Genomic DNA, 23647 nt, shown 5'->3' on the forward strand with positions numbered 1-23647 from the left:
TACGTGTGACCGCATATTAGCAATGCTGCCCTGCATTTAATTTTGTTTTTATTTTTCAGTGAAAAGACACTTAAAACTACATGAAAATATTGCAGTATTTTTACATCTTATAATAGTCTGTGGTCTGCAACTGAAGGGTGGATAACTGTGACAGAGAATATTGCCACTTCTAATCCACTCCAGGAAAGAAGACTTGGAATGAAGACAGAGAGTCCTGCTCGTCTTTTATGGAAAAACATCTTAAAAGGCCTAACCTTGTATATAACCACCATTAAAACGTCCTCCTTTATCCTGCGCTGTCACACTCACCATCAGCTGTTTGTTTATGAACAAAGTTCTGGATTTTGGGATCATGCAGGATGATTCCAGTTAGCAGAATTTTCAAATGATTCTCCCACGAGATTGCACTGTAAAAGCACAAAAGGATGGGGAGTTGTAAAACTTCAGAAACATGTCTGCACTTTTTAAACCAACTCAAAGAATTGTTTTGGACCTTCGGGCACCGGACTATGGAAGACCATGGTTTAATATTAGCTCTTCCATTTTAAATCAAGGTGAACCATGTTCACTGAAGGACTGCTGATGGTTTTTTTTTTACCTCTCCAGAGTGAACATGGGGACTAATACCTCTTTTAACAACACATGATGTGAAATGAAGAGGGGTGAACATCAGAGACAAACCTGAATCAGTCAGTGAATGGTGAAGATTCAGGTATAAAGGCATAAATGAGCTATGCCCTATACTACAGAAACTTTGTCAGAGCACTTAAAGCAAAACCCTTGATTACTGCTCCCCTGAAGTTAAAGCTTAAGGAGAGTGCTGTACACATGAAGCACAACGTGCAGTTATTAGCTGCTGTTTTCAAGGCTTAAACTTGTAACTTTTGGGACCTTTATCATCTGACCACACAAGGATGAATTACAGTAAGTAGCAGATCTGGATGCTTCCGAGTCAATTTTACACACAATTCACTGAGCCAGCCCAGGTCATGCAGAGCATTGCAGATCTAATGCACACACACGAGCAATGCAAATAATGTAGAGGGCGTCCTGTTGATTGGACTTCAGAATATCAGTGAAATAACAAGTGCAACCATAGCCTTATGTTATGTTTCACCTTAAATTGAGTTTTATGTTCAATTTTCACATTCAGATATATAAACATATATATATATATACATATATATTATGTTGATGCAAAAGCAAGCTCAGGTTCTGCTAATGGAGCCCTTAGTTGTGACCTTAATTTCATGGCTCCTGTGTAGGCTTGGAAAAAAAACCAACTCTTTATCTGCAGACCTAAAATACTCAGCGTTATGTTTCAAGTTTGAGAGATATTTTTTTTCAGAGAAGCCTTAATGTTCTGTGCATAGAATTTGCTTTAAGCTCAGAGCAAATCCAACCTATGTCATTAGACCAGGTACACATTTTGTTCTCAACAATCTAATTTAAACCAAAGCCGAATATTGAGTTTTAGGTTAAACACTGAATCCACTTTACCTGTAGCACTTGTATTTTTATTTTTTCTTTAGGGTAGTTATTCCATTAGTTGGCTACAGGCTCTCATATTTTTTTGTCAAAATACTTTAATTTTAAATATGAATGAAACTATTTATCTTCCCCGAGCTCTTTGCTGTGAACTGAAGAGATTTATATTGACGAGATGCATTGAATTTGCAGCAGAAAGGGGGGAGGGGACTTAATGGTCTTAATTGCACCTGTCATAGTAATAATCTATTTTAACTATAACCCATAGCATAGTAAATTCAGTAATGCAAGAGCCATAATAATAGTAGTATAAGAAATGTGATGTATATGAATTCTATTGAGAGTGAGATTACTATTTTAACCTTGCAATAGCTAACTTTTTAGGAGAAGCGCAATAACAGATGCAGTATGTATCTGCGTGTGCTGTTTGTGCCGAATGCACATGCAGGATCCTGAGGAGGTGTATTGTATGCATCTTGTGTAGATAACGAAACAGTGACTTCCTGCCAAAATCTTTTACCAGGTGCCATCTGCAGTATCTAAACATACAAAATATAGACCTGGAATACTGTAAAATGCAAAACACCACAGAGACAACATGACGACAATGACGTGAGCTTTTGACAGCAGTATGTTCTGCAAAATGTGTTCTTAAATCCTAAGTTGGGGGTTTTTTCTATTGTTTATGGGTTGTTTTTTCTTTTTCTTTTTTTTTTTTTTTTGATGACCTGTATGGTGCTTGTGAACTTATCTGCATTTTAAATGAAAGATTGAAATTTATATTATTTATTAATTAAAGCAAAACTGACTTTCTCATCTCTGTATGATTTTTGCTGTAAATGCTTGGTATGATTTTGTTTTTGACCTGCAGTCCGTCATTGGTGGTGTCCGGTGACGTGGTGATCAGAATAGTTGTTTAAGAGAGTTAGACTGTCATTTAACTTATGCACTTAAAATATGATTTAAGTATTAAAAGGAAAAAACATATTCTTTTCTATTTATTTTCCCTCTCCAGAGTCTTAGATAATATTCTGGTGTCAGTATACCTGCCTCTCTTTGTAGCAAGAATATATTGATAGGCTGTATAGATTGTACAACAGCAAAAATTATGTTTAAATCTTGCAAATGAATTCATAGTGGTGATGAGTTTTGGCTTGATGTGTGTGTGATTGACATGGCTTGTAGCAACAGCCAAGGGTTTTTGCTCACTTTTATATAGACCTGTGTCAAACAGTTGCGTTGTTTATTTTAAACAAATGCACTCAAAGAGGAATTTGGTTTAATGTGCATTTTAACTGCATCCATTTGGATTGCATAGTTTTTACATAAATAAACAATGTGATAAATTCGATGGGAGGCATATCCGTCAGTCAAATGTAAGTCAAACATACTGTTTTTTAAATGCATATTAACATGCTGTTCTGTACTGGGGACTTGGGTTGATTGCGTGGTTGTTTTTGTATATTTAAAACACTTTTAGTTTGCTTGTTTTGTTTATGTTTGACTGACAAAAAGACATTGCTTTAATTTATGTTAAAATGATTTGTAATGTGTGATTAAAGTGCAGAGTAAGCTCAAATATGTCACGAGGTTGGGTTAAACTTGCTGTATCAACACAAATTAGATGTTATCAGGTAAGTTTACAAAAAATAGAGAGCATATCTGCAGCTGCTGTTTGACCCAGGTCTGTCTTTCCTTTTGCTTTTCATTAACTTTACATCCTATTTGACACCTTTTGTCTTTTGCCTTTTTCCTCTGTAGCAAAATATTCAGACTTTGTGACCTCATGTTGGTACATACACACATTGTTTTGACTAAATGTACGACTTGACCTCAAAAGCACACTACTTGAAGTACAACTGGATATATAAAGCTTAACTTCTTTTTTTTCCCTCTTCTTTTTGTAACATATCACCCACATGAATCATTGTCTGCCTTTTTGGAGTCATGTCAGAATCTTAATGCTGTATGCCCATGTTACATTCCATTGTTTTTTGGGACAGTGCTAATATTTCTGTGTGTGCTTATGATTGACTCTTTTCTTTTCCTCTTCTCTTCTTTTGTAAAAAAAAAAAACAAACTCTCAACATTGTACATTATTTATGGAATAAAACATCCAAACGCTTATGTTTGAAACTTCACCTGTGGATTTTCGTTCTTTATTGTCAAACACGTGCCTCTGTGTTCTTAATAAAGTGATATGGATGTGGTGGAGAGGACTAGCTTTGAGTGACACAGTACGACTTGATTTGTGGTGTATTTATTTCTGCATGGCGCCAATTAAATGTTCCTGTCAACTATTTGATTGGATTAGTGGCTTAATGAATGCACAAGTGACAATCTTCCACCTTGTTTTACTTTGACAAATTGACATGCATTTGCAAGATTACTCAATAGTTGACTATTATAAAGGGATAACATTCCAACAGTCATGTTTCATGTTAAGAAAATAAAGGATGTTTATTCTTCTGCTGTCAGCTACGATTAAAAAAAATGTAAAACATGGAAAATCATGAAGGCAATGCATTGAAGTCTATGATGTTGAGAGGTCTTTCTTTATTCACGGTAACTTCTACTTGGCATTTACACCAAATGACAATATCCACAATCTAGCCAGTTGGCCAAGTAAGTGTAAGATAACGCTTTGAGAGAAATATCATTGAATGACTCTATCCCTGGCACTTGAATAATCATGAAAGCTGGGAAACCTGCACTGTTTGCTGGCTCATGAAAACTGCAGCCGGACTCTCGCTCGTATCTGCGAGCAGATTCTTTCAAATGATTAGTCAAAGGATTTTTCTGCCCGTGCCTTGGTCAGTCCATGTTACGCAAGATGGGAAATTCCCTGGGGATGATGGGGATCAGTTACTGAACATTCACGTCACATAACCGGGTGTAATTTTCCACTGTTGGCTGTAATTGCGCTTTGAAAACACCTTAAATTGGGAACAAATACTTTGATAAATCCCATGGGGACAAAACAAGGCTCCACCAGTGAAAATTGGCAGTGCCTCATAAAGCACGGCTTACGTTCCTGCTGCTCAGTGGCTCAAAAGATTGTGCTTCCTATCAGTATTTGAGATTTAGATTTGAGATACAGGAGATCAGCATCGTATCACTGTGATGTCGTTGAGCCAGATGTTGGAGATGCATCTGCTCAACATCTTGTTAAGTATCATTTTGAATTCATAATACTCCCTCTCCTTCTGTCACCCCCCCTTCCCTACTTTCTCTCTCCCCCTCTCTCTTTCTCTGCTTCCAAGACTCATGGCTGTGGAGGATGAGATAAGAGGAGGAGCCATCCTTGAGCCAAAAACCAGGATTTTCGCTGATCAGGTCTGTGAGATTGCTTCTTCTGTCGTCGAGTTCGTACGGTGGCCCGTGCTATCTTCTTTCTCCATCCTACCTCTCTTCCCCCCCCCTGTTATTGATATGATTTCGTTTGCTGTGTGTATGTGGTCCCTCTGATCTGCCTCTGCCTTGCCCTGTCCCTGACCTGTCCTGTTTGGGTTTGACTGCCATTCGTCTGCCAACATACGCGGGGGCTTTGAAGATGAAAGATGAAAGAATGCTGTTGTTTGTATTCTTAAGCTCAAGCTATCAAGATGTCTGACTCTAGCTGGGTTTGTGAACGTATCTGGGTTTGTGGTGATGTTGCCAGTTTTGTAGTTGCTTCTGTGAAACCTTTCTGCCGAGCATGTTGGGGTTAAAACTCCTGGTGGCTCCCTTTCGCACAGATTACTGAACAGCTGAAGCTCACGTCTTACTGTATTGTACGCTGCGTGATGGTGGTGCTGTGTCTTCGGGAGCTCTACTTCCTCAGTGCTTCTCATTTCATGCCCCAAACCCACCCCCTTTCCTTATCCTGCCATCCTGTCAAATTGAGCAAGCCCACCTTCAAGCATGAGTCATATGAGTTGATATATATATAACTCAAATGTAGAAATATTATTGGAACATGATCTTTGCTGTGTTGTTATCTTTAATGCTGTGACCTGTACAAGTTTTGCTGATTTAATTAAATGTAAATATATTGCTGTATAGCTTGTAAATTTGCCTCAGGGATCAATGTAATCACCTCAAGGAGATTACATCATAATTTGTCAACTTATCTCTCTTATAAATTAGATTCTATAGTAAATTTATCAATTAAGTGTAGCTGAGTAATATATATTAATACCTTATATGAAGTTGTATGACATGGTACATGCGTAGAACTTACCTTTTACACTTATTTACTTTGCAAGATTCAAGATTCAAGAGTGTTTCTTGTCATTTCGGATGCTATTTACAGAAGTACACAGGCTCAAATGAAATGTTTCTCAGCAGCCTCTATAGTGCAATAAAAATAAAATGCAATATTAGGTGTAAACAATCATATTCATTCAGTTAGCGGCAGTTCTTTCACAGAGAGGGATTAAATTAGATGAGATTTGAGACCAAGTAGGCTAATTCAGCCCCATAAAGGGCCCAGGAAATTTAAAAGTTGTTTTGTTACCATGCAAAATACTTTATATGTTAAATGTAATGGAGTGTGAAAAAGTAAAGATATTTTTTCATTGTAGTAGGTAAGTAAGTAAAATGTATTTATAAAGCAAATTTCACAGATAAAAATCTCAAAGTTCTGGCTTCAGCTGCTGTAGCAGTCATTGTCACGTCTGACACTGATTTGTATGGTTTCTGTGTTACTATGTCTAACGTAGCCGTGGCTTCACCCATGAACTCTGGTGTGACTCACGTAACCTGGAAATTATACCATGAAAAATATGAAGAATTGCGAATGTTGTGTCCCATTTGCAGCATACTCATTTGTGGAGCACTGAAATTGTCAAAATAAAAAAAAAAACATAATTTATTAGTTTCCAAAAAGACATGAAATACACGAGAATATATTAAAAATAATTGGAGGATTGTGAGGTAGAAAATTTCATGAATTCTCAAATTTTAGTAATTTAACACAAGAGTTTTGTTGCTAATCCAACATGATAAGAACTATATAAGGCATTACAATTTCAGGTGCTGTACATATAAATTTAAATGCATTAAATTCTATTCTGATCATTGAATGAAGGAATAACTCTTTACTTGCCAATTTCCAAGTAATTTCCTTTCAATCAGTAACCCAACTTGACATGTTCCTTCATTCATTAGGTCATACTTTTGAATTGTCACTCATTTAACTGCATGAAAAATTATTTTTTTTAAATGCCTCATTGTAGGTTTCTAGTTGACCTTTCGAGGTGCAGAGAGTTGAAAATAATAATAAATTAATAATATGCCAAAAGAGAAGAGCTGACAGACGCTCCGAGTGTCACTCTGGTGGTCATGATTACAGCTGATGTGACCGTTATATGTTCTGAGAATGTACTGTATACAGCACAGTATTTCAATGTCTATATGGATTTATAAACCTGTGAGTTTGGACTGGTGTTGGAGAAGTTATGTTTCATATAAACCAAATTTGGTGCCAGATGGATAACACTATTTAGAATTTGATTTACTGCAGATTTTTTAAAATATTAAGAAGGAAAACAAAGAAAGAAAAACCCAGGACTTTTAGGAGCACAATGAATCATGATAAGTCATGGTCTCTGTCAGCAGAAAAGATGTATTTTGCTAAAAGTACCAAATTATATTTCTGTAATCACAAGAAAAGTTTTCTTACAACTACAGAATTACAATCAAGCTGCAAAAGAGAAAAAAAAGGAAAGAAAGAAAAAATATGCAAACGTATTCATGTATTCAGCTCATTCAAATTTAAAAATTCTAATTTATCCTTATATTTAAACATTTACAGCGCTGCAAAAAAGTATCTATGCCCTTCTTAATTTCTTTTTTTTTTTGTCACACTTACATATTTCAGAGAATCATATATTAGAATGCAATAGAATAGAATAGCCCTTTATTGTCATTGTACAACGGAATTATGGCTGCTCCATGGCAACTGTGCAGGAATAATATATAAATAGTAAGACAACCGGAATAAATAACAAACAGGTGAAATCTTTCCAAACTACAGGAATATATACAAAGTGCTTGGAAGTAGTGCAGAGGACTTGGTCTGAGTATAAGTACATATGTGAGTGGCCTGAGTGATGGGGGTTACTCAGACCATGGCTCACCGTGGGGTGTGGGGGGGATAGTGTTTGTTGACAGGGGAAGAGGCTGTTTCGTGGTCTGGACGTGTGGTACTGACCAGTGAACAGCAGGTCAAACAGGTGGTGGGTGGGGTGCAAGGAGTCACCTGTGATGGCCCTGGTTTACCTGAGGCAGGAGGATCTGGCGATGGCCTCCAGGGGTAGTAGAGGGCAGCCAATGATTTTTGGGGGAGCGGTGTTAATAACCCTCTGCACAGCCTGCCTGTTCTCAGTCATGGCCCCTGTATACCAAACACCCAGGCAGGAGGAGAGGGTCCAGGTGAGATCAGCAGGGATGTGGGTGCCCAGGAGAATAATTCCAGCTGTTCTCCATTTATAATCAGGGGCGAGTGGACCTGTCTGTGCCTCCTGTCCATTATGAGTCCTTTGGTTTTAAGGACATTCAGCTTCAAGTTCTCTAACTCTGCCCTGTACGCTGTCTCATCTGCATCAGAGATGAGCCCAACCACAGCGTCATCAGCATACTTGACGATGACATTGGTTGGGTCGGTTTGGTGTACAGTCATAGGTGTACACAGGGTGTACGTGTACACCTAGGTGTACACCTATGGGCTGAGAGCTGGTGCTGAGTGACAGTGAGAGCAGAGGTGGTGGCTGAGTCTAAACCTAATAACTTGTTGTCCCATCCTTGGCAGCAAGAACTCCAATGTGATAACTGACAATGAGTCTTTCACATCACTTGGAGGAAGTTTGGTCCACTGTTCTTTGCAGAATTGTTTTAATTGAGCCACAATGGGGGGTTTCCAGCATGAATGGACTGTGCACGGACATAACAAAGTATCTTAATCTGATTTAAGTTCTGACTTTGACTAGGCAAACTCCAAACCTTTTGGGATAATTTTCCTGTTGCATAACCCAAGTGTGTTTGAGTTTCAGGGCCTGAACTTACCAATGCGAGTCACAACTTCCAAAACATTAAACCTTTGTCTCGTCAGTCTACAGAATATTTCCCCAAAAGTCTTCTTTTTGGTCAGCAGTGGTTTTTTCCTTGGAATTCTCCCATTTTTGTCCAGTTTCTTGCTTATTGTTGAATCATTGCCTCAACTGAGGCAAGTGAGGCCTGCAGTTCTTCACATGTTGTTCTGGGTCCTCCTGAATGAGTCATCACACTCTTGGAGTAATTTTAGAAGGCCAGATCCACTACGGCAAGGCTCTCCACTGTTCCAAAAATGATGTATTTGTGGATAATGACTCTCACCATGGTGCACTGACAAAAATATTGGGTCAGGCCTTTTAATCTTTAAATTCAGGCATTTACAGTCGCATTTTAATGGGTGTATAAAATCAAATGCAGTGTGCCTTTGAAAATACTTGTAAAACAATGGGTCGTTCTAAAGAGCTCACTGAGTCTGAGCGTCAGTTCATAAATTTTCTTCCCTTCTAAATATTCCAAAATCAACTGTAAGTGGTATTATTACAAAGCTGAAGTGTTTAGGAACAACAGCAACTCAGGTAAAAAGTATCGGTGTAAAGTTACAGAGTGGGATTGACAAGTGCTGAGGTCCACAGTGTGTAAAAGTTGCCTGCACTAACTGCAGAGCTCCAGACCTTCTCTGACATTAACATCAGCATGAAAAATGTGAGCCAGGAGCTTCATGAGATGAGTTTTTACGTCCAAGCAACTCCTGTAGATATAGCTGACCCAGTAATTTTGTCAATTTAGTGTATCTGTAAAGTTAAACCATTCGGACAGCATTAATGTTTTCAGCTACAAGCTAATGTCAGCATATCAGTGATGATTATAATAATAAAGCTAGGCTGGGGTGATGATTTCTTTCTTCACCGTGTTAGCGTGTGTTATGTAAATGAAAGATGAGGAAAGTTTAATCTGATAAATTATGTAATATCCAGGTTTCTATTGTACCTTTGTAATTTCAAAGATGATAATCCCCCAGTTTATGTTAATGTGCTGTACATGGCTGAAACCTGGGAAAATGTGATGTGACAAGGAAGATACTGCTGCAATGTTCCTTTAATGTGCACCGCTCGAAGCTAAAACAGCCATTACTGTGAGTGAGCATTTTGTTGGGCTGTTTTGTCAGAAGTTAGTATTTAGTTTTCTATTTCAGCTTTAGGCACTCGTGCTTGTCACCTCAGCATTTAAGATGAGCAGACAGTTCAGTCCAGTGTGATAACTTTCACTTTTAATGTGTGGCGCACACGCAGCAGCTGAGAGTGTGGGGTGGGAGAGTAAATTAATAGGGAGTGAGAAGGGGGATGAGCCATGGTGCTGCTGTTTCCTCAGGCCACTGCTACCATCTTCCAAAACAACACTCCACACTTAATTAGACCTCACATAATATCACAGGTGCAGAATGCCATAATCCTTTCCACAAGAGTGTCCTAATGCCTACAAAAAGAAAAGGAAAAAAAACACTCCAAGAAGATTTGATTTAAACAATCGAGAGATTCCTCTCTCTCTCTTTTTTTAATCTTACACTTAACACACATTTTAAATGCTTTTTTTTTTTGCCTAATGTAAACGGTGACTTTAAATTTTAGGTCCTTTTTTGCGCCTGTGCAGTGGTTACTGCTAGGAAGCTCACAACTCTTTTGTCAGTTTTAACAAAAATCAAATTAATTCATAATGAAATTGAACATTGAGTCAGTTATAATGTTTTTATTTGTGGGTAAATCTCCTCCATAAACATGCATTGGGACACAGAGCTGCCCTGAAACAATAAAGAGAAGACGATTCAGCTGTAAGGTAAAGTAAAGCAGTTAGGGAACAGCAAACAGGGAACTAAAACACTGCAACACATGTGAAGGGAAAACACATTTTTAGAACCTGAAAGTATTCCACCTGTAACTCCACCTGGAAAAGCCACACCCATTAAGGTTATTACCTTAATTTACAGAGGTAATAACATTGTCTTGTAACTTGAAACATTCACAGTTTGTCTTTGACAGTGTTGGACTGATCATTTGTAGATTTTTCAGGTTTTTCTAAACCTTTCTTTTGATCAGTTATCAGCATTCAAAGAGAAAAATACTTCCTGAGGTTGTAGTTACATTAATCACATCAGTGTCTCCTTCATTTAAGATTTATTTCCTTTCCCTGTGCTCATTTCTTGCAACTTTGAGTTTCAGCGAGGTGTGTGTGTGTGTGTTAGAGTAAATTTGTTTAAAAAAGTATATTCTTGGTTGTTTCTGTGTTTTTTTGCATATGGTGTTGATGTAACTGGTTCTTTCTGGGTTTTCAAAGTGTGTATATATATTTCATAACATTGATAACTGCATGTTTGATATAAGCATGTTCTTTATGCTGTCTTCTTACCTTTCTGAACCAGGAAACATGAAACATTCGGCTGCTTTCAGATGCAGATGGCGTTTGCGGAGCACGATTTAACGCCTTTTTCTTTCTTATCCTACAAGCATGATTTCTGTTAATGATACACTGCATGGCATGCTGCTCTAATGCTTTCAGGCTGTTGCGTGTCTGACACTGCTGTGTGTCTCTGGTTGCCATTATATATGTAAATATGCCTTAGGAAGCATTTTATATGTATATTTATGTTCTTGTTCTCTGTTCATGTTGTGTTGTGCACCTTGTATGTATTGTTTGGGTGGCTGTTGATTTCCTCTACCCTCACCGTCCTTCTGGACCCTCCCCACTTGCGCACAAGTCGTCCCTCATTTTATTTATTTTCGCAATCAGTTTTCTCTTCCTGCCTCCTGCTTTTAGTCCTCCTCTGCTTTCCTTTTTCCTCTCATCTCCTCTCCTCTCGTTTCCTCTCCTCTCCTCCTATGTTGATGAGATACGGTGATTTCTCTTAGGGGAGGCGTCAGTCCATCCTAGTGCAGCCCCGTCTTGCGCCTGTCCCACCCCGAGTATCCAGGTAATAAACAAGCCGGCAAACTCTCACTCTCCATCCATAACTGCTGCCTCTTTTCCACTTCTACTGTTCTCTATGTGCGTCCCTGTCCTTATACAGCATCCTGTGAACTCACTGCAGGCCCACACACTGACAGGCCCACTTTGCTCTCCCATTTATCTTCTCATAAAAAGGAGGACTGTCACAGAATGTCTGGACAGAGATGACTGATGTTTCGTAGGGGCACACCTGTGTGTTAGGGTGACAACAAAATAATGTCAAATTTTTAAAAGTGAGCAAAACAACTCAGCAGTTAGTCGTGTTCATCTAAATCTTATCTGCACTCTCCTGCCCATAAATCATGTACTGCAATATCAGTAACTGCACACAGTACCAGGCTGACCTGTGAACATTATGCCCCATGATAATATGTCCTAGAGAGGCAGAATTTTAAATGTGGCTCAATAAAAAATTGATAGGAACACACCATCCTGAGCAGAGGGCATGCTTTAAAAAAACAAAAGGATATCTTTTATTGATAAGACAAACTGAGGGCTTTCACGACCACCACTGTGTGAATTAGCTGTTCCAGTCATCAGGCAGAGTGGCTCGCTTATGTTCAGCTAACTTAACGTCTTAGTCCAGTTACACTTGAAGGTGATGTTCTAAGCAGTAACACACAGCTGAAGCCCTTAAAGTCGGGAATGATCATGACTCTATTCAGCAGGTTTTCAAAATTTAATTGAAACACCCAAAATGTTTTTTGGCAGAAAACCAGTTCCAGCTAAAAGCTTCGATTTTATTGTCTCTGTTCAAAAGCTTCAAATTACTGTTGGTGAAACAGAAAATCAATTTGATTTTAAAACGAGTCCAGTTGTGAAGGATTCACTTTGAACATGAAATTGTATTCATAAATTTAATAACTATTCATTTTGAATTGGCTACTGCTCCAATTTGTACATCCGATTGGCTCTTTTTGCAAGGCTGCACTGCGTCCACCTACCAATATAAGAAAAATTTCATTAAGTGATGGTCTTATATGATTAATACTTTAACCTAAAGGATAACACATGCTTATGAAATCTCCAGTGACAATGTGAAGTCTGCAGCCTCACGTTCTCTGCTGCAGGGATAAAGGCTGGGTTTTTTAGGCCAACTGAAAAAAACAGCAAAAATTAAAGTTTTTAATACTCACATTTTGTTGTGCAAGATAATATCAACATATTTATACTGCTTTTGTGATTTTTGTAAGTATATGTAATCACAGCGGTATAGGCATTTGTTAGCAAATGTTTTCTTTGGGGCAAATAAAGGCTTCAGGGGTATTTACTTATATATTTATGGTACAGGGTAAAAGTCGTGAGCCACCTTGCATTTCTTTAAATTTTGTTATGAAAATAGGAAAAGGATGCAGTGTGTGACAGGATAAAGGACCCACACATGCAGTGATGTATTGATACATGCAAAGATACATGGAAATTCAATAAGTAAGGCAGAAATAACTGTGCAATTCTAAAAAGCTTCAGAGTCAAAATGACCACCTTTATTTTTTAGCACAGCCTAAAGCTCTAGCACAGCTTTGAGGTAATGTTGTTGTCATTTCTTTAAGCAGTCTGCAGGAATAGTTCTGCAAGCTTCTTGAAGGACATTCAAAGGCCTTCTTTGGATGTTGGCTGCCTTTTCTTCTGTTCTCTGTTAAGATGACCCCAAACTGCTTCAATAATTTTGAGGTTCAGTCTCTGGGGAGGCCAGTCCATGACTGATACTTTTCCACTAACGAGGGGTGGTTCAAGCCTTTTGTAGCAATATTAATATCAAGAATACATAAACAGAGGCACAGTCGAATGAGAACAAAGAAATGCAGAAATTCTAACTATAACTCATTCCTGTGAAACTATGTGAAAATGCTGTGGGGGATTTTTGTTGCAGTGACCAGCTAGAACAACTGAGAGCAAGGTACTGCAGTTTAAAAAAGATTTTTTACCATACCATCACACGTTGTTAGCATTTTATCCTTATATGATTTGAGAAGCAGGTTTTCACAATGTTTTCTAATGAGAAACCTGTGCTCACTATATTCCTTCATTAGCTTTTTTCATGAAAAACTACTTTATTTTGCTGCATTTCCTGCTATTAACAACTTTACTTACACTTGAGGCACCTATAGTAGAATTGTAAAGGTCTATTTATTAGCTACAACACTGCTAACATTTCATTAGTTAGCAAACAAAGGCAGACATCCAAAAGCTAGCAGAACAGGATGTTTTCATTGCTTTCATTTCATTACTTTTAGAACTTTCTTCTGAGACATGGTTTACATTTTAATCCAAGCCATAATCTTGCCTTGGAATAGAATGTAAATCAACCTCACCAACTAGTTTTGCTGCTCAAACCTAACCAACCTGCAAGCTGAGAATAACATAAAAGAAAGGAAATATTTCTGTCAGAAGGCTTTCTGGCAGAGAGCCCTGAAGGCAAACCTGTCCTGCTGCCGATTTATGCTGAAAGATGTATTTTATTTGTATGTGTTTTTACATGCACAGCTGCAGCTTTAAATTCTCTTTACTCTGACAGATGACAAAATGTGTCATTTTTACACAGCGCCATGATTGGCACTGTGTGAAGTGAGCTTCTCATCCACAACACACACACATAAAAATGACATTTTCTTTGTTTTGTCAGGCTGAATGAGGAGGTAACCCGCTGTGCTTTTTATTGTCACCCTTCCAACACACTAACGTGTCTCCTTTTATCCACTGCTAACTTGGAAATATTCTGTGATAGACCTCCTGGATGTTTACTTGAATTAGATGAGACAGAACTGAGACTGCTTTTTCTCTTTATGTTGACAAATAAGCATTCGACATCCCCTGACAAAAATCTAAAGAAATACTGCCGTAGCTTTTTTAATATCATTTCAAATTCTCTGTGTGTGACTGTTGTTGCTCTCTGCAGATGAAAATGTCATCGCTTGTTCACACATAAGATTCAGTCACAACCAGCAATCCACAGACATGCCAACATTATTATGCACAAATTAATTTCAAGTCATATACGGAGAACTCTCTACTTTGCATTGAATCAGCTGCTGAAATGCAGAGAAATTCAGCAATCAATGGAAATCATTGATTTTTACTCTCTGCTGCTTTTAATATGTTGGCATTTGCAAAATTCCACTTCTCATTACATATAACGGTAATTTTTCTTTGGCTTTAATTAAACTAAAGTCAGTTTTAAGGAAGTATTTCCATAATTATCAGCTACTTACAAACAGCATACATTTCATATCTTCTTAACGTTCTTTTGATGATGTTTTTAGTCAATAGAAGTTGACTAACAGATATCTAAAAGTATCTTTAAAACAAGTTTGAATGCAAAGAAATTGTAGAAGTAGCTGCAATAATTCCAGACTTTAGATTTGTGAGCAAGAAACTGAATATTTGCAACTGTTTTCAGCTTACAAAAGCAGACTGAAAACACGGCTTCTCAAGGTTTTACCATTCTTGCTTATAAATCAGTCTGAAAGTAAATGAAATATTAGTGTTATTCTCTTTTATTGCCTTTTTTTTCTTCAAACGTGCCATATTTTAGCACCACTTTAAATTCACATTTTCCATTCAGATTTCCATCCCTCCTGCCACGCCCTATGACAAACGACACGATTTATGTGAAATCTCCGTATCTGACCCAGTCCTTCCCTGAAGAACACTGATTATTGTGCACATGTTTTGTGTTGTGTTCTGTGTCTTTCAGTGAATCCGTGTTTTTCCTGATATGTATGTGTTTCTGTATGTGTTTGGCACCTGGGCGTATTGTTTGTCCGAATGGTGGCGTAGGTCAGCTGTTATTGTGCGTCTTTTTATGTGCGACATGCATACCGTGTTCTTGCTTTTTGCTGTTTTCTTTTTGTACTTTCTATCAAAGCAGAAGCTCAATACCCATCAAGCTAGGCTTTTCAAGACTTGCAGCCCCCTTTTTACGTTTTTTTTACCCATATATAGAGTGATAAAACCAGCACGTACAGCAGGTATTTAGTCTGAAATGTGAAGGTGAGAAAGATTTCACAGTTTGTTGTAGACATTCACGTTCCAAATTGGAGTGATTGGAGATTGGAGGAGATGGGTAAGAATTTGTGTGTGTGTGTGTGTGATAATTTATTTTCTGCATCATTTACAGTACACTTAACATTTCCACTAAGTGTTTTGTGTTTCTGTCTCCAATACTGCAATTTTCATTAGCATACAAAAACACACACTCACACCAAGCTGTAATTGAATGCACCACGTAATCAAACACTACAGCCCACAAAGTGAAGCAAGTTTGGTAAGTTAAAAAGGATGTCAGTAAACATTTTGCCATGTCTTTGTTCAGCTGCCTGATTTCCCAGTTTAATAGGCATGTGTACTGGACTACACATGGATATTAAACAACACTGTTGGTTGTGTTGGAGACTAATAAAACAAGTGCTATAGTGGAGTCATGTTACTGGCATCCTGTAACTGTCTGTAACCATAGTAGATTTTAGCTGTTCATAGCACCAGTTAGCAACTGAAAGTGTTTGCATTCATTTTGGTTCTGATTGAGAAGAGAAAAGGCCCGCCAATTCACATCTAATTCTGGGGTAATTTTTTTTTAATTATTATTTCTTCTTTTTACTCTTTTTAACTGAAATGGAGACACCTCACAGCGGACACACCCATCAGACACAGTTTAAGCGAAGATTATTTGCTTTTGATGCTTTTGATTCATTTTCTCTACTGGATGCAGACCAAACTATCTCTCCTCCTTCCTGTCTTCCCCTCTACAGCACTTCATCCCATTCACATTACAGTGTTTCATACTTCTTGTGTGTGAGCATTAAAGTGGTTTTTACTGTCACATGTATAATATGTGAACATTTTCCTGTTTGATATAAAGTTAAATTACTGCACAGATCTTCGAGCTCTTTTAGATGCTTGCTGCACTCGTCCTACACTGTCACTGAATCTTTGTAATTATGTCTAGACACCACACAGCAAATGTGTCAGGCACCATAAATCGAGTGCAATTATTTCAAGAGGTTTCTACCCAGGTCTGATGTTAAAACTGTGAATTCCAGCTTTCAAAATGCTTCTGTATTCAAATCATCTTGAAGTCGTGCATTGTTACATTAAGCAGCAGTATGAATAGAGTCATCATAGTTGTCTATTGGCATAATAACCCAATTGTTTTCTCTTCCCACTGCTCTTAGACATCAGTGAACAAGACTGGAAGTGCAGGCTTGCAAACAGACCTTGATATAAACTAATAAAACTCTAGTATTGCATTGCTGTTATTTCGCTCTAATGTAAGTAAAAAACAAAAGTAAAACCAAACTTTGTTTGAATGTCTAATCAAAAGCTCCAACCCAGGAGGAACATCCCGCTGCGGTGATCAGTGGCTTTGGGTTGGATGTTTTGGTTGGTGAATTTGACAGAGGTTTGGATTTCATGTCAGACTCTTTAAGACTTGCTTTTTAAAGTTGCTGCTGACCTCTATGTGTCTTGACAGTTTTGCATGTTTTGCGTAACATGTTATGCTACAGCGAGTGCTGTTAAGCTTACTTTCAAGCCATAAGACTAGCGCTCTTTTTCAGTCTGTAATTTAAAATATTTTCAGCTGCTCAAGCACGCGCTTTTACTTTGAAAATTAGTGGTTATTGAGCATTATTTGTACTCACTGTCAGAAGATGACTCACTTGACTTCTTGACTTTGCCTGACACCTGACAAACACCTACTCATGCCAAGAGGATCAGGATCCTTTGACCTCAAGATTTTTAATTCCCCTTCATCTCCTCTTTACCTGTGTCCCTTTTCTTGTGCTACCATTTCTATTGGTGTGCGTCACGCATCAACCTCGTAACTCATTGGGCTCTTTCTCTCCTCTCTCTGTGTCTCTCCTTCTTTATGTGTGGTTCTTCCAATCCCTTGTCACGCGTCTGTTATTTTCCAAATGCACCTTCGCTTTGCTTTGACCATTGCCTTTACATGTATCCATTCCATCTGGTTATTTCTGTTTTTCGCTGTTGATGTTTTTCCCTTCAAATCATGTCCTTCTCTGGTGATTTTTCTCTTTTATCCTCTTTCCATCCTTATCTCACTGCTATTCCTTTCTCCCACACTTTCACACCTCTTCAACGTGTATTTTTTCCCTTTACATGTCTGCCTTGATTGGACATCTCCTATTGCAACTCCTCACATCCCTCCCATCTTTCATTGAATGGCCTCTCTCCTACGACCATTTCTCCCTGCTCCCACTCCTCTTTCCCCTCCCTTCTCTCTCTATCTCGCTAGGAGGACCAGCTTTCCTCCCTGGGTTCTGCAGACCCCGGTGTGAAAACTGAAGGTGGAGGGGGAGGTGGAGGAGGTGGAGCAGTAACCAACGATCAAGGCCTCAGAGTCTCTTCCTCGGGCATTTCCTCTGTCAGCTCGCCCCACAATGGAGTCCTCCCTCAAACCATAGATCCTCCCTCTCTACCCGCTCCTCATCAACATCCTAGTCAGAATGGAGAGCTCCGTGGCAGCCAAACATCTTCCCCAATGACAACCTCACAGACAACTGGAACTACAGCAGCAGCAACTACAGGCATAGCAGAAGAAGGGGGAGTAGGTCAAACACAGCACTGAGCCAAATCAGAGAGAGATGACCCAAAGGAAAACACCACCCCTGCCCTTTCCCCATTTAGCAAGACAGTTCTTTGAAAAGAAATCACCTTTTATGTTCTTATTGCCCAGGCAAGAGAGAGAAGAAAAGCGAGCAGGAGACGAGTAGTAATCATACAGCTACTGTACAGTGCTTAACACATTAACACACAACATAAAGGGCTCTTCAATGGACATTTGTTCTCTTGATGCTCACATGGAGCTTCAGATAGTATCAGTCTTGCAGGACAAGACAATGATACCTTACGTACTTTGAATCTGTCAAACAAAGCATTAACATGCATACCAAGATATGTGAATATGTGCTCCGTGCACTCATCGCCTGTCTTTGATTCCACTAGAAACAAACATGTAAGGATCAAGAACTATAGAATGTCTTGCACCCCAAAGACTTCATAGTAGCCATTAGCAAAGAAGTGCTAGAAGCTAGAAGCTAGCTTACAGTAACCCTTGACTCCCATGGATGTAGATGCATTAATATATCCTGAACACGCCAGGCTACAGTTTGTTTTAGTAGGAATGTGGCAGTGTGGTCTGGCTTTCATAGTGCCTTTGAGTGTTTTTCCAACAGGGTTTTACAATACAGTTAACAGACGGCGATCAAGTTGGCTTTGCAAGTAAGGGAAACAATATATGGGCCGAAAACAGAGATTCAAAGACACAAGATCAAGCATCATAGCGGTTTGAGTGATGAGAGACATTTCTGGGAACTTCTTTCTTCTTTTCAATCTAAGGGACGTCTTGTTTTTGGACTGAGCTCGTGCAGTTTTTCTCTTCTCAATCTCAGAACCGATTTGTGATAAACTGGTGCTAAACAGAAACAAATGGTGCCATTTTCCAAGTCAGCTGTCTGTGTCTGCCATAGCACTGCCTCTTTCATGGTTCACTCACTGTCTTTTCTCTCTCTCTCTTCTGCAGTTTGTCTTTGACAGGACTTTTTTTCCCCCTCCCAATATGTTCCGTGTGCGTCCGTCTTTGTTCTTTGTGCATCATGTTGTGTTATGCTTAAACGGGGGTGTTGGGGTTTCCATATCTGTTTTTGGGTTTTTTTGCACTCCTCCAATCTCTGATTTTAATCACATTTAATAAAAGCAGCTCCCAGGCTCAGAATTGATGGATCAACTATTGCACTTTTGCCTCCAAAGGCTATCTGTAGTTTACAACTAGCACTAGTAATTTTAATACGTTGAAAGACAGGGATGAATGAAGTGTATTCAGTGTTTGTTTGTTTTTCTTTCACTTAAATTATGTTGATTCTTTGTGTTTTTCTAGAAGATGATTATTTTGCTTATTTCAGACACAGCCTTTAATAATTTATCTTGCAATTTTCACCAAAACAAATAAATAGTAAAAACAGGTTTGTAGTTGGTTTGAGCATACACTACATTTTACCCCATTTTTACTTTCAAATTTGCCAAACACAAAGAGGATTTTGTTTCCTTACAAATATCTGTGAAAAGACCATTTCTAGGTTTGCTAAGCCTGCCGTTAAGTGCCTGGGATAGATGCATTGAGTATCCTTTGGCCAGTAGACTAGCTAGTCATCAACCAAATGCACCTTATAAAGCCTTGCGTAACACAATAAAATAAATTATATCCCTGATTCTACAAATTATTATATATTATATTATCTTATATATTACTGTGTGTAGTTTGCTTAACTTGAGGTTTCTTTTTTTAAATGAAAAGAGACCTGTTGTTGAAAACAAAGCAAAAAATAAATAAAAAATTTAGACAATTGTTTGATGTACTTTGCAAATGAACTCATGATTTGATTTCTCATGTGTCCAATGCTGAAAACACATCTTTGAAATGTTTGCAACATGTATCCATATTCCTTCATTTTGTCTATGAACTGTCTGCTGTAAGGTTTGTCTCGATGTGAATTTGTTTTTGTCTTTGTAGCCTCACACACCGGTGTCGCTCTGCAACAACTTGGCTTGTTTTAAAGTTCAAGAAGTGTTTCACATCAGCCATTTTTCACTTTAGACAGACCACAACATTTTTGTTTTTGCCGTGTCAAAGGTCAAAATGGCCTGCAGTGGTTAAGCTTAGATTAGACTTCTAATGATAGTGAATGTTGAACCACCAAATGTTTATAATGCTAGCAGTCTTATGCAGGGAAAGATTGTCTATTTAGGGCTACTTCTTTCTTGTGAATTTACTTGTGTGGTGAATGTTGGATTCAAAGCGGGCTAGGTTATGAACATCAGTGTCTTTTCTGAGACGTGATATGATCCGTGATTGAGAAATTAACATTGCTGTGAAAATACCTCAGTGACTCAGGTAAACAAGCAGTTGCCTCAGAGCTGAACACAAAAACTATAGAAAATAAAAAGAGACGAGTCCAGCTTTGGAAAGACTGCCACCATGCAGATACTCGGTCAATAGCTATGCTTTAATAGCACCTGATCAAGCACCCTCCCCCGTTTCTTCTCTCTCTCTGTCTCCCTTTTTTCTCCCCCAGCCACTCTCAAAGCTTCATCGAGGACAATGTGGAACCTAATTGGCTGATGCACCATCGGCAGTCTGCAGGGTGGCATGGCCAAATGTCCAGAGCCCTCTCTCGTGACGCGATTGGCTGACAAAGGGAGAACTTGGGGCACTGGTCCCATTCTCTTTGCTCAAAGGATGGTGCAGAGCCCCAGCGGACCATGTAAGGAAATGCTGGGTTTTTTTGGCTTTTTTGTTTTCACTTTACTGGGCCCTCTCTCTCTGATTTGATAACAGGATTTTTTTTAATATGTTTGATGCCTCATGGTTGGATCTACATTTGACTTACAAACAAAAGGTAGGCTGGACAGATATTGTTGTTGTCAGCCTGCCGAGCATGCAAAGAACAGCTATGCAGTCTGATCAATCAGCAGAACGGAGGAACACAAAAGCCAAGGAAGGCGCGATGCTCAAAGTGAGAGAGAGGGGTGGGTAAGATGTATTTCAAAGGTGCTTGACTTCTCTTAAAATTTTCAGTCCAAGCTGATTTGCTTTCATAGCATTTATTTGCCTCTCTCTCTCTATCTATCTCTCTTGTAGTCTTTTCAAATTACCCCTTGATTCCTCTTCATCTATTCACTCTTTATGCATCTAGGATTTTAAAAAGCATCATTTAACCACTTCAGTCTTACTTCGTTCTAGACACACTTGATCTTTTTCTCTCCTCGTAGTTTTTAGCTCTTCCGTTTGAATCTCGTTCAGCGTTTGATTTTAAAGGAACCTAAATATGCACAGCCTAATTCATAACGTAAAACCGCTTCTAAACAATACTCTTGCTTCAGTGAAGACTTTGAAAAGCCGGACAGAATGTTATTATTTATATTTCTATGATGAAACTGCTTATTCTTACAATTAAAGAAAAACTCTTTGTTTAAAATCTTCCGGAGGAGATATTTATTTCTTGATATAGATAGATGCCTCTATCTAATGGAAGTTCATAAATAACCCATTTTATATGAACCGAGTTTCTTACTGAGACAATCTTTTGGAAAGAAGAGTTGCCCCAAAAGACTGCAGCGAAAGGGATGAACTCGTGTTTCACCTACTCCCCTTACGACAGTTTGCACGTTGCTGACACCTGATCCCTCCTTGCTCTTGGTTATTATTGTTCAAAAGCGAAATAAAGTGGACAGATGTCGCCATGGAGCTCTCCATATACGGACGATGTGAAATTGATTGGATAAGGACATTCTTACAGCTATCGTTTTGTACTCCACTTCGACTACCTGTCTGTAGAGTTTTAACCAAGCAGAGGATGAACTCTTGGTTTCAGTGTGGCCACATTTCTGCAGTCAAATTGCTGTAAAACTCCCCGTTTTCTTTCTATGGATGGACTCCACTGACACCAATCTGAGTTGAAATCCCTGCCATTTCCACTTTTGACTGAAACGAGAGAGAGACATGTTAGAGGTCCTGCTGAAACGAGTGAATGTGTTTGTATATAAGTGTGTGTACTGGCTCAATCTTTGTGTATATACTGGATACATGTGTATATATGGTATGTCTATGTGTATATACAGTTTGTTTGTATATGCAGAGTGTACAGCTATTTTTTCCTCTAATGTTTCTCTCTCTTTCTATGAATAGGTCTTCTCAAGTTACCAATATTGAGGCATGGAAAGGTTTTTACATGTACTGACAGCTATCAGAGGCACTTTCTGTGCAGACTTAGAATATCAGCAAGGTCTGTCACTTCTAGCTGCATTCTTGAAGCTCTCATACAAGAAGTAACTCACGTAATATTAAGCTTGCACTCATTTTCTGACCAACTAAAAAAGCTTTTCTAAGTAGATTTGGGTGACCAAGCAATGTTTGTACATATATAGACTTAGACCTTTTTTGCCCCCCAGAAACCTCCATTTGCATTTCTTTAGGGGGCAGGGATAGCTCAGTAGGTAAAGTGGTCGCCCCATGATCGGAAGGTCGGCGGTTCGAATCCACTTAACGGCTACCCTGAGGTACCCCTGAGCAAGGTACCGTCCCTACACACTGCTCCCCCGGGCGCCTGCTTAGTGGGCTGCCCACTGCTTCACTGAGTGAATGGGTCAAATGCAGAGAAAAACAAGTAATTTCCCCATGGGGATCAATAAAGTATCCATTATTATTATTATTTAAAAATTCTCAACCTGTTTTGAGTTCTTGCGTATCTGGCGTTCACTTATATGTTTGCAGCGGTTGTCATTCAGAGCTATATATTTATTCAGACAACCCTTATATATTTCTTGAAATTTTGTTCCCCAAATTCTGCTTCTCATGGAACCGTCTAACCTTTTTGTGCGGCTAGACTGGCAAACCCTTCCATGAAAGTCTACTGTCATTACTCACCATTGCTCGTTTTTGTATAGGTCCTTACTAAATAAGTGTGCCTCCTCCCCCTTATACTCTTACTAACCTTAGATCCGTTACCTCCGCTGATCGCTCATCTCCATTACCCTTTGACAAGCCATAGCCCCCACCCTCCCTGAAAGCTCCTCTATTGTTGTTATGACAGGACAGACATTTGGGGATTTTCTGTATATTAATGGAAGAGTGGTGTTGAAGAGTGTATTGCAGTTGTATATGGATTTGTTATGAATGTGGATATTCTGATCATTGAATTATTATTGTAATAATGATAATAATTATTGCCTCTTTGATTTTGTTGATTAATTCCTTTGATCCAGTTGATGAAGATGCCATTGTTCCTTTTTTCCTTTCTCTTTTTTTTTTTGGAATACACCGGAATTTATATTTTTCGGGTGGGTGATTCTGGAGATAGAAATACGTAAATAAATTAATAAATAAACAAATAATTAAATTCTTAACTTTGTGTGGAAATGTGTGTTCTACCTTTCTGGACCAACTCTGGATGATTTCAGAGAATGTAGAAAGTAGAAAACTTTTTTCTTTATTTGCATATCCAAAGTTTAATCAACCTTATTCCTCTTTTTTTTTTTTCAAATGCACATGAACAAGAGTTTTTGGGCCTTTTTGTTACTCTGATGACTCAGACACACTGGAGCCAGATAGTAT

The 23647-nt window shown here is 38.6% G+C and overlaps 1 protein-coding gene across 11 annotated transcripts in view; it reads left to right on the forward strand.

Moving 5' to 3' along the window:
* Positions 1-23404, forward strand: part of syngap1b (synaptic Ras GTPase activating protein 1b) — a 189856-nt gene extending 166452 nt beyond the window's left edge. For 8 of the 11 annotated variants that reach the window (XM_076890240.1, XM_076890231.1, XM_076890233.1 and 5 more), the window contains 2 exons: positions 4752-4824; positions 17774-20703. In XM_076890240.1, the coding sequence (XP_076746355.1) occupies positions 4752-4824; positions 17774-18106 (406 nt within the window). In that variant the 3' untranslated portion in view covers positions 18107-20703. Of the gene's footprint in view, positions 1-183; positions 3630-4751; positions 4825-11423; positions 11486-17773 lie in introns of those variants that run through there. The other 3 variants (XM_076890232.1, XM_076890234.1, XM_076890235.1) reach the window with 3 other exon arrangements.
* Positions 23405-23647: the final 243 nt, after the last annotated feature.

The sequence above is a fragment of the Maylandia zebra genome, linkage group LG11 (assembly GCF_041146795.1).
Source record: "Maylandia zebra isolate NMK-2024a linkage group LG11, Mzebra_GT3a, whole genome shotgun sequence".
Taxonomy (NCBI): Eukaryota; Metazoa; Chordata; class Actinopteri; order Cichliformes; family Cichlidae; genus Maylandia; species Maylandia zebra.